The sequence below is a fragment of the Pseudonaja textilis genome, chromosome 13 (assembly GCF_049901715.1).
Source record: "Pseudonaja textilis isolate UNSWEBS1 chromosome 13, rPseTex1.2, whole genome shotgun sequence".
Classification (NCBI taxonomy): Eukaryota; Metazoa; Chordata; class Lepidosauria; order Squamata; family Elapidae; genus Pseudonaja; species Pseudonaja textilis.
In genome coordinates, this window is record NC_142002.1 from 15,641,154 (window position 1) to 15,653,016 (window position 11,863).

Consider the following 11,863-nt stretch of genomic DNA (forward strand, 5'->3'; position numbering starts at 1 on the left):
CTGAAGTAGCAAAGCTTAGTTCAAAGCTCTTGGTTCTTTGATGTTACAAAGCACATGTAAGAAAAGGGAAGGTTAATGCAGAAAAAAAAATCAGGCTAAAATGGAATGAAATACCAGCCATAAGTAGGGTAGATTTTCCCTTCTCATTCTTGAATAGTAGTTAGCCATACCAGTTAGACTTATATACTGCTTTACAGTGTTTTACATTGCCCTCTAAGCAGTTTACAGAGTCAGCCTCTTGCCCCCAACAATCTGGGTCCTCATTTTACCCACCTCGGAAGGACGGAAGGCTGAGTCAACCTTGAGCTGGTCAGGATTGAACTGCAGTGCTGCATTCTAACCACTGCACCACCACGGCTGATACTCCAGTAGTCTCCTTGCTTCCGAATAAGTCTAGAATGTGTTGCTTTTTATTCTTCATGGAAACATCTGGAAGGATTTTAGTGTTCTGCCTGATGGGGGAATAAAGCAAGTCACTGCTGTAACTGCTTTGGGAGAGCTTTGTTTACATCTGGACCCAGGACAGCCAAAGTCGGGTCGTTAAATAAAACAGGGTAGCCTTCATGTAGCCATTTTACTGCTGTCCTGGAAATTGTGTGTTTGATCTGCATCACTGAATCTGTCACATGGTAAGTTTTGAAAAACAGCCTTAATTTCATTTTTTTTCCAGATGAATGATTTGGATAGTGAAGACTGTAAGAAGGACACTCTCGTGGACGTGGTATTTAAAAAAGCTTTGAAAGAATTCCGGCAAAATATCTTCAGTTTCTACTCTTCTGCTTTGGCAGTAAGTTAAATAACTATTTATGTTTTAAAATTAAGTGCTAATGGCAGGAGTTCCTAGTGCAGCCGAACTGTACAGAAGCCGCTTTTGATGTTTGGGGAGATAATTACTTACAATGATAATATATTGGGTTTCATAGAAGGCGTAACTAGATTTATTACAGATGTTCCTGCTTCTTCTCGTTATCTTTATCATAGTGTATCATGTAACAAAAAGAACTTTTCTGTCTTCTTTTCTTTCTTCTTTTGTAAATAAAGGAGGAGGAAGAAACTCAGAGCCAAAAAAGTCAAACGTGCACATTTCAGGAAGATGCTTCTTCATGCAGGATCAAGAATGGTCTCATCATCCAAATATAGTGACGCTTACTCTGTAGCCATGCTTACTCTGTGGCAGTGTTTCTCAATCTTGAGACATTTTAAAATGATTGGACTTCAATTCCCAGAATTGCCCAGCCAGCCTTGCTGGCTGGGGAATTCTGGGAATTTGAAGTCTACATATCTTAAAAGCTGCCGAAGTTGAGAAACACTGCTGTGAGGTAATACTTTGAACCCAGAATTGTGACACAACACCTTTCCTGCCCATTAAGTTGTCATGCAGCGAAGCAAAGACCCCTGCTTGTGCTGCTGAGTTCTAGGCAGTCGGCCATTAAAATAACAGAGTGGGAAGGGACCTTAGAGGTCTTCTAGTCCAACTCCTGCTTAGGCAGGAAACCCTATACCATTTCACACAAAAGGGTTATCTATTATTGCCTGCCTTTTCTATTATTTGATTTCAGGACCGTGCTTACGTTTCTCTTTAGATTTTAATGTTTATTTATTTTAGCGAACGAATGTTTTTTTAAAATACATTTCTGTCCCCTTTGTGGAACGTCCAGACATTCACGGTTGTTTCTCCCATGTTTTAATAGATGGGCGATGGGAAGAGCATCCGCTACAAGGATCTCTATGCGCTGTTTGAGCAGATTCTAGAGAAAACCATGAAACTTGAGCAGCGGAACTGGAGGGAATCCCCTGTACGGGTCTGGGTCAATACATTTAAGGTGTTTCTGGATGAATACATGACAGAATATATGCCTTTGGATTTTTCTGCTGCAAAGGTAAACTAGTCCACCACAACCACAACCTCATATTGCATCCCTTTGGCAGGAGGACCGTGTTCTGGATGCCCTGTGAAGAATCGGCTACCTTGTCCCAAAGATGCTTTTTGGAAAGGCAACTGGACTTTGTTTTTCCTTGAAGAGGTTTCGCTTCTCATCCAGGAAGCTTCCTCAGTTCTGACTGAATGGTGGAAGATGGAAATATTTATATTCCTTGTAGTCCTTTGGTCATTAGCACTACTTCAGAAAGTTTTTTTTTTATGTTGCTTCACAACATAATTTCCTTGCTTCTTGTTATTGACAAATAGAGTTTGAAAGGCTGGCTTGCAATAATGTATAAAAAGTGTTATCATGAGTGAAGATGAACGGAGGATAATGTTGCAGGATCCAGTCATGGTGGGTCAGATTGGTGTGGAGCCGGTGGACCAATCCAGACTGGATCCTGCATAACGTTTTATGGTCACAAAATATAATGTACTATTGAAAAGGAATAATCTGAAGTAACCAGAATGTGTATGTACCATTCTGTTACAAAAAGGCCCATAGTGAAGAAATTACAGAACAAACCATAACTGTATGTCTACATGTACATGCATATTTTAAGGCTTCTGTTCTTGAAGTATGTTGGAGAGAGCCAGCAGCACGGAAAAGTGTGCAGAGATATAGTGGTTAGTATTAAGCCGTAAAAGGGACAGTTGTAGCTCATTCTACTACTTACACAAAATAGATGAATATCTTCTTCCAAATAAATACTTCTGTTTCTGCCAGAAGCCATGACAGCGGAATTCTGATTCTACTTAACACTTGTTAACTCTCTCAGTTCTGTCTCAGTAGTTCCCATATAATGAAATATTGAATGTTATCGGAATATCTTGGTCAGGAGAACAAGCAAATAAGAACAGACCATCTGATTTTAATAGCGCTTTGATTTGCTTTGTAAACAAAGATTATGTAAGAAAACATTTAAATTTGCAAATGGAAACAAAGTCTTCAAAGAAAACTGAACTGTTTGATATTGTCTCTTGTTGTTTTAGATGACAAAAACAGAAAGAAAGAAGAGGCGAAAGAAGGAAACTGACATAGTAAGCCAAAATACTTCCTCCTTTAATATGAAACAAATTACATTGACATTTATTATGTATATTTAAATGTTTGCAGCGTCCAGGTGTGTCAGTGTTGGCATTCAGTGATCAACTTCCTGAAGGCTTGACAGTTTTCGAGACAGGATAAAACAGGATGGAATGAATCATAAGTCTGATTAAGAAGGATGTGTTATATTTTTTGTTATCTGAAAATCACCGTAAGAGACTTTCATTGTTGAAACAAAAGATGGGGTAGAAAGTCAATGTATGAACTAATGGATGACATTATTGAACCTTCTGAGAAATAGTCAGCATTCCAGCCAGTTTTTTTTTTTAAAAAGAACAGTTACACAAAAAATTTTTGTGCAGTACAATAAATACTCAGAGGTCTATTTTCAACTGCTGTTAAATGTCAAATTGCTTTTTTTGTCGTTACCAGGTAGAAGAACATAATGGCCACATTTTTAAGGCCACTCAATATAGCATCCCTACCTATTGTGAATTCTGTTCCTCCTTGATATGGATTATGGACAGGGCCGCTGTTTGCAAATGTAAGTATAAACTGTTAATCCCCATGCACTCTTTTTTTTTCTTACATTTCCTTTCATTGGGAGATTGTTAGCTCCTTTAGTTTTTGTTCAGATGTCTTGCCAAATAGAGAAAGGCTGATAGTAAGTATTGCCCTGTAGCAGAGGTCTCCAAACTTGGCAACTTTAAGACTTGTGGATTTCAGCTCCCAGGATAGAATCCTTGGAGCGAAAATCCACAAGTCTTAAAGTTGCCAAGTTTGGAGACCTCTGCACTATTGTTTTAATTTATAATTATAACCAAGAAACCAAAGGAAAGCTGTATTATAGGAAGTACCGAATCTGCATAGAAGAGAAGCTGTTACCCTTCTAAATTCCACAGCCTAATTATGTAGCAAAATCCAGTTAAGAGTCTCCTTGTCAGCTCCTGTAAAGTTATAACGCAATAACATTTCACTGCATTTCATTATGGGCAACACCAAATACATTTTTTCTTCATTCCAGTGTGCAAATACGCTTGCCACCGAAAATGCTGCCAGAAGACTACAACAAAATGCTCCAAAAAGGTACCGTGTTTTCTCTTGTTTCCGAATGCCACACATACAGGGGAATCCTAAGAGTTGGAGCCCACACATCTTAAAGTTGTCATGGTTGAGAAACACCGAACTAGCTGCCCATTCTTAATTCATATTTCTACTCTTGACACTTTCCTGTTGCCCCATTGCCTGCTCCTCCCTCCACTGCTCTGAATTCAGATTATGACTAAAGTGCTAATCCCATGTAGGGCTATAAGTACAGGAGGATTGCAAAGTCAGCAAGGACTTGGGGAAAGGCGAAGCCTGTTGCTCTCTGTATTGCGTAGCTTGCAATCTTAAAGCAGGACTGTTCTGATCCTTGCATTTGAGCAGCTTCAGACCCATGCGGATATCGTTGTGAATGTTAACAGTGTGGCTTTGATGTGCTTGTAACACTGACTGCATTATCCCTGTCCCTATAGTATGACCCAGAGCTTTCTTCACGCCAGTTTGGAGTCGAACTCTGTCGCCTGACCAGCGAAGAACGGATTGTGCCAACCGTGTTTGAGAAGCTCACCAGCTACATAGAAATGCATGCTTTATATACAGAGGGCATTTACCGGAAATCTGGATCAACAAACAAGGTCAAAGAATTACGGCAGGGCCTTGACACAGGTGAGGAGGCTTAGAGAAGGAGAGCTTGAATTATTGAAGAGTTGTGTTCCCCCACTGTGTTTATGTCACACAGGTCCCTCAAAATGATTGGGCATTTGGCCTGACACAATGACAGAGTTTATTTTTGAGATGCCGAAACTTTAGGCAGATGATGGCCAGAAAGTTTAGTATTTTGGTGATCAACAGTATTCAATTTGATTTAGCTCAGGGTTTAGGCAGTGCTGAAGCAGGACTCAGACAGTACCTGTAGTTAATTCCGTTAGGCTAATGCTAATGTGTAGCTGTGGTTCATGTTTGATTTGTGTTTGAGAGTCAGTTTGATGTAGTGATTAAAATGATAGACTAGGACCTGGGAAACTATGACGTCTAGTCCTCCCTTAGATACAAAAGCTAGGATAAACCTATATCTTAAGTTCAAAAATTTTGACTCTGTCCTTTGCAGTCAGTGATACTACTGGTTAAGGAACCTAGGCCATCGCAGCGCAGCGCATCACACTTGTGTGGGAGGCACCAAGGTGCTTCTGGGTTGGAAGGATTAGCCAGTGACATCACCATTGCCCTGGGTATGCTCAGTTGGGGGCTACTTTAAGGTTCCTGACAGGAGCTGGAGCAAAGGACAGGAGCTCACCCCGCACTGTGGCAACGCCCAGGTCCCAAATGCAGGCCTGCTGCTTGCCAAGCCAGCTTCCTAGCATAAGCCATATCTTGGCCATGATTTAATTCTTATCTTGGCACCAACATGTCAGATTGCATGCTGAAGTATCTTTTTGCTGTTGATCCTTTGCTTTTAATTTTCTTGCTTTCATTCTTTCCGCTAACCAGATATCGAAAGAGTGAATCTCGATGACTACAACATTCATGTCATTGCCAGCGTGTTCAAGCAATGGCTGCGGGATTTGCCTAATCCTCTCATGACCTTTGAACTCTATGAAGAATTTTTGCGAGCCATGGGTAAGGGGTTATCACACCTAGATGAAGGAGGACTTTGGGGAATATTAAAAGCAAAGCTAAGAGAAAAAACAAGTCTGTTTCTGCTTGGAAAGTTATGTTCTGCTCTAGTTCACTATCTCTTCAGTTTGCTTTTCTTTGTCCCGGAGAATATTTCTACCCTAAATACCTGTGAAAATTCTTTATTTACAATGAAGCCGAAAACAGTAATCTAGGGATCTGCTTTGGATGGTATACTGAGGCATCCCACTGCGATACAATGTATCCCCTTGATGAGACCCCAAATTAAACCAATATTTCCACTTCTATACTCTCTGCCTTCCAGACATTATATCCTGATTTTTCACCTAAATATTTCAAACCCCTCAGTTATGTGGAAATCATTTTCTGCCTTGAGTTGTAGTAGGATTTCCCAGTGCATTCTTCTTTAAGAACATCCCTTGAACTGCAAATTGCAGTGTTGGTGCGGTGTCAGGGGTTTTCAGTTCGATGTGTGGAGTGTGAAGGATGTGTGTTTGTGTTTATTTTCATGGTCATAATGTGCACTGAAGATGGTGTTTGATTTCGTTGTACAAGGTGCAATGACAATAAACTAAACTAAATATTAAAAAGTATTTTGAGAATCTGACTCTTTGCTCAGAGGTTCCCTTTCTGGAATATTCCTTAAATCCTGAGCAGTAGCAGACTTGCAAGATATGTGTGTTTAGATGTGTATATAATATTCTCTAAGTTTCGCTTGCTGTAAAAATACGCATTCCTGAGACAGAGCAGGCCGCAGTCCTGATGAATTGATTGAAATGTTGCAGGATCCAATCTGCATCGGTCACATGGGACCGGAAGTTTAAACCTCTGGCCTCAGTGACCAACCCAGATTGGATCCTGCAATATTATCCTGGCATATGTATATTTGCCTTCATTCATGATTGAAATTTGTTTCCTGCAGGTTTGCAGGAGAGGAAAGAGGCCATCCGCGGAGTCTACTCAGTCATTGATCAGCTTTCCCGAACCCATCTTAATACCTTGGAACGTCTGATCTTTCACCTTGTCAGGTATCAGTAGCCAAGATAAGGATATAAAGAGATTTCCTTGTGAATGTCAGCTTTATCTGCAGATATATCCCCACGTTCAGCTTTTGGTGAGACCTTGAAAGGCAGTTAGTTCTGTTTTCAGAATTGTGTGCCAAGACAGGCTTACTTGCAGAGAGCTTTGGAAAGTTAAGCTCTGCCTATCTTCATCTGGCTTTCAATCATGCTTATTATAATCCACCAGGAAAGCCAGTGATTTCTACACCTTATTTGGAGTGACAAAAAGCTTTTCTCGAGGCACACACCTCAAAGCAAAAGTCCTTTTTAACCCCACAATCAAATTGGAGGGCAGATAGTCCTTTCAGTTTGTTATGTTGACGTGTTATTTTCATGTGGGTCACCTCAGTTCTCTTTTAGTGATAAGATTGGGTAGTAAAAAAGATGATAGATAGATAGATAGATAGATAGATAGATAGATAGATAGATAATGGTGGCCGGGGAATTCTAGGAGTCAAAGTCTACACATCTTCCAAGGTTGAGAAACGTTAGGCTAGAGACTGGCACTGTGGTTTGGACTAGTTTTAGATATATGGGACAGAAAGTAGGCCACATAGAGATCTATTGTCCAAGAGAAAAGAATGGCTGGGAAGGACAGAAAGAACAGTTAAAACTCTGGCATTGCTGCTGCTCCCCAACATCGGCCGTTGTCTCATTCCACCTATTCACACTGCTTCTTTTTTCTTTTTTGACCTCTGTGTTACTTCTTAGATTCTATGGGTTTGTCCCACCTTGCAACAAGTGAGGGTTGCTACAAGTACCTGTAGTTAAGTTTCACTGCCATTCTATTTTGATGTTGTTTAGGATCGCTCTACAAGAAGAAACGAATCGAATGTCAGCTAATGCTCTGGCCATTGTCTTTGCTCCCTGCATTCTCCGTTGTCCAGACACCACTGACCCTCTGCAGAGCGCTCAGGATGTCAGTAAAACCATAAGGTAATTAAAAATAAAAATAAAATACTTGCTGCCTACCATGACCAGTTCAAATGCACCGATGTCGCTCACGTAGTTTGGGGGAGGAACATTTTACAATAATGGAAATTCCAGAAGAAGAAGTTTGCGTGCATAGATTGATTCCTCCATTTTTTTTTTCAGTTATAATATTCACAGCAAAAAAAATCTTTGTCTCTGTGTTTTGGTTTTATACAGACATTGCCTACATTCTGGTCTTCAAGCCCTAACTTTCCCTCTCAATGATTTTTTTCTCTTTTCAGTTGCGTAGAGTTGATTGTTATAGAACAGATGAACAAATACCGGGCCCGTCTCAAGGATATCAGCAGCCTGGAGTTTGCAGAGAACAAAGCAAAGAGCCGTCTGTCCTTGATCCGCAGGTCCATGGTAAGGGGCTGGACTGACTGGCTGGCTGCATGACAGGCTGACCTAATAATCCCAGTTCACGAAGAAGTAGAGGCAATGCTCCATCCTCCGATCTTCCCCATTTTCTATTTCAATTAATTGATAACGGGTGTCCTTGTTCAGAGGAATACTGGGACGAAGATCACCTGCGTTTGTCTCTCCTGATACCGTACTTAGCCTAGATTCTGGAGCTGAGAATTCCCTGCGTGAGAGTTAACTTACTTGGGTGTAGATAATAATAACTGAACGATACCTGTCTTTTCTCTCTCTTTTCTCTCCTTCTCTAACCTTTTCTTCCCATCTTTCTAACTCTTTGCACATTTCAAATTATTTAATATGGATTAATATGTTTTGGATTATGAGTTTAATGCAAAAAGTTTGGTTTCAGCACTAATACCTGGCTCTTCGAAGCTACAGGTATCACTCTGTGGTTACTTTGTACGGGTAACTCGTGGTTCTTGAAGGTTTCTTTGTAGTTCCCAACTCAAACCACTCTAGCTTGTACGTAATTGGCTTTTCTCCGTGATTAGTCCCTCCTGTTCCCCTGACTCTCACAGTATTCTCATCTGACACTGCTTTAAGGAAAGGCTTCCATTCTCCTCTCTCCCACCTGCACGTGCCCGTGGGACACTCTGGGGGGACGGTATGATGTGCAGACTGCACTCTGGGGGGCCCCCACTGAGCCCTTTGTAATAAACCACTTCCTCTCCCGCTTACAAACTTTTTATCAGATGCAGAGCAATTTGCATGCTTCTAAGCTAGGCGGCTGACCCGAAAAGCAATTACTCCGCTCAGAAAACCGCCTGGGTTTTCCTCCTCTCCAGCTTGCAGGGTCCGTGGAGGTGGGGGCTTGGCCGACCCGAGGATAGGAGGCCGAGGGAAGCATTGCTGAAAGCCAGCGGAGGCTGGGGGGGCTACTGGATACCCTCTCTTGGGGAGCCCGTCTGTAACTGCAGCCCCTGCTTCTTCTCCACCGCAGCGCAGAATGGCTTGCGGCTCCTTTGCGCTTTCTAGCAGCTTCAGCAAGGAGCCCGCTTTCACCGCCATGCCCAGCCACTCCCAGAGTCAGCTGATGGCGTGTGCACTCTAACCTGCTCCTTTCCTTTCCTTTTCCTGTCCTCTCTAATCCAGAAGCCTGTACTAATTGCCGTTAGATTTATGAGCATAACCCGCAGTTCGATCCCGGTATGTATCCAAATTGCAACCCACTGACCTGACGCCATAACTCGCCATCCATCCCAGCGCTTCTGCATGCTCCATGGCCCATATTTCATAACTGTGTGTGGTATTGTGAGCGTGTGTGTGTGTGTGTGTGTGTTTATTTCCAACTCTTCGGGTGCTGTCCTCTCTTCTTGCAATAACAGAAAAGCATATAAGGTCATTTTCATCTAGACAGATTAGGAGGAAGACAAGTAGCCGTTTAAGATCGAAGAGAGTCCATTTTGACACGGGTTTTCTGCAGTGTTTGGCACAGAAAACGTCTTTAGAAAAGAATCTTTGCTTGCTGTGTTTCCCCCTCCCCCCACTATAGTAAAGAAGGGAATGAGGTCTTAATAAAAATGGAAAAGTTAATGGAAATTTGGCATGAATTTGTTCTCTTGAATTCTTGAACTGTTCTGTTGAGCTCTTTTCTGGAATCCTGTTTTATTTTCCCCAATTCTTTTATCTGTATCTTTATTCTTTCCTCTGGCCTAGACCAATTTCATATATTAAGACCACAGACAATCCCTTGAAGCACAACAGGAATTCGGTATATGTTTTTCCCCCGCTTCTAACCTTTCCAATTTTCAGCAAACAAACCCATCACACTCTGGCGCTGCCTTTGACTGAATGTTCAAAACAAAGTATAGAAGAAAGATTCCTTTTTAGAGTCAGACAGCATAGAATCTCTGCCTAAGCTTAACATTAAAGCAACTTTGCTAATATCTAACCAGAGCCTCAAGTTTCTAAGAGGAAAATCTGAATATGATTTTAGTTGTGATTTAAAAAAAACAAAACATACTGGTAGATCCCAAAATATATGATTTAGCCAGAAAGGGAAAATCTTGAAATTGATTTAACAATTCCGGGAGTTATTTACATCCGGAGTCTTCAGCCTTGGCAACTTTACAACTTGTGGACTTCAATTCCCAGAGGAGGCTGACAGCCTGAAGGAACTCCATGTTGCTTGAGGAATTCTGGAAGTCCACGAGTCATAAAGTTGCCAAGGTTGGAGACCCCTGATTTACATAACAACATGATGCTGCTGAAAGTATGAAGGGGCTAAAAGTTTTATTTTTTATTTTAAAATGGCAATGTACCCCAGGACAGATATATGAATAATTGGTCTTTGAGAATCTGGATGAACCAAAAGGGGATATTTCTTGGCTCTGTGTCCAGAGAGATAAATTTTCCCGATATTCACAGTGATCCACTTCTGCTAGCTTGTTCACAGAATTTCACTGGAAAATACAAGCAGCAGGATTATATTTTACTGATGGCTTTCTTTTTTCTTTTTTTTTTCTTGCCTAGAGAGATTCTTTAATTTAAATAGTATTCAGTACATACATTTCAGCATTTCCAATGTCCTAGTAGAAGAGTGTAATCTAAAAGATGCTATAAACAAGTTTTTTTAAAAAAATACTTTAATTCAGTTTTCTTCTTTGCACCACTTTTTGATGCTGGCAACCTGAAATACTCTATTATAAAGTAAATCCACAGAAATGACTTCTGGCTTATAGATCGAAGATATTTTTGAGGACTTCCAAAAATAGTCCCTATGCCCTTGGATTTATATTTGTTTCCTGTCCTATCTGTGTCTGCTAGGCATCTGAAGAAAATTTGTTTGCTAGTTGTCTCATACATATACTGGGGATGAGTTCTTCTAATTTCAAAGCGGATAGAAGGCCGCAATCCTCATTCACCTTACTTTATGCATAGGGCAAAGGGCGTGTACGCCGAGGCACCTATCCAAGCCCTACATCCCCAGCGGGAGTCCGGTTGCCCTCTATGGCAGATGCTCCCGAGGAGGCCCTGAGCAGCGAGGAGGCCATGGAGATTGAGGTCACCGAACAGCAGCAAGTAGCCATGCAACAGGAAGAGAAGGTGCTGGCAGAGCAAATAGAAAGCCTGCAGAAAGAGAAGTGAGTCTTAAGTAACTGGACCAATGAAGGCTAAGTAGCTGGACCAATTAGATGGGGGTGTCCATCTGCTACATTTCAAGAAATACTTGACTCTGCTACATTTCAAGAAATACTCAGTCAAGTTACATGTAGATTGAATATTGTGGGCATAAACTTAATTCCAATAAAGGAGAATATTCAGTGTGGAAATGACGGGTCCTTGGTGCTCTCTGAGGTTGGTTGTTTTGTTGCAAACATTTCATTACCCAAACTAGGTCACATCAACTTAGAAGTCTAGCTTGATGATGTGACCCAGTTGGGGTAATGAAACGTCTTCAAGAATACAACCCACCTCAGAGAGCCCCAAGGATCCCTCGCGACCTTAATAATCCTTTATTTCTTATCTCCTAGCTTCTGCTGTTTTTTTTTTTCTCCATCCAGTTCTTCCCATTTATTTTGTGTTTTCTCCCTGCAGGGAAGAGCTAACTTTTGAGATGCTAGCACTGGAGCCCAGAGCCTCCGATGATGAAACATTAGAGTCCGAGGCTTCGATTGGCACTGCCGACAGTTCTGAAAACTTGAATTTTGATTCCGAAGGAGCTATTTCGGACAAATCAGGTAAATAAAATGTATCGGAGAAGGTATCCTAAAGGAATCGTCCTTGGTACAGGACGTTTGTCGTTTAGTAATGTAGATG

At 41.3% G+C, this 11,863-nt stretch overlaps 1 protein-coding gene across 12 annotated transcripts in view; it reads left to right on the forward strand.

Moving 5' to 3' along the window:
• Positions 1-11,863, forward strand: part of MYO9A (myosin IXA) — an 89,173-nt gene that overhangs the window by 75,260 nt on the left and 2,050 nt on the right. For 9 of the 12 annotated variants that reach the window (XM_087941917.1, XM_087941918.1, XM_087941925.1 and 6 more), the window contains 13 exons: positions 671-787; positions 1,692-1,880; positions 2,915-2,962; positions 3,402-3,513; positions 3,994-4,055; positions 4,487-4,679; positions 5,502-5,630; positions 6,571-6,676; positions 7,514-7,645; positions 7,924-8,047; positions 9,197-9,250; positions 10,985-11,187; positions 11,642-11,784. In XM_087941917.1, the coding sequence (XP_087798043.1) occupies positions 671-787; positions 1,692-1,880; positions 2,915-2,962; positions 3,402-3,513; positions 3,994-4,055; positions 4,487-4,679; positions 5,502-5,630; positions 6,571-6,676; positions 7,514-7,645; positions 7,924-8,047; positions 9,197-9,250; positions 10,985-11,187; positions 11,642-11,784 (1,612 nt within the window). The remainder of the gene's footprint in view (positions 1-670; positions 788-1,691; positions 1,881-2,914; positions 2,963-3,401; positions 3,514-3,993; positions 4,056-4,486; positions 4,680-5,501; positions 5,631-6,570; positions 6,677-7,513; positions 7,646-7,923; positions 8,048-9,196; positions 9,251-10,984; positions 11,188-11,641; positions 11,785-11,863) is intronic. The other 3 variants (XM_026709883.2, XM_026709884.2, XM_026709885.2) reach the window with 1 other exon arrangement.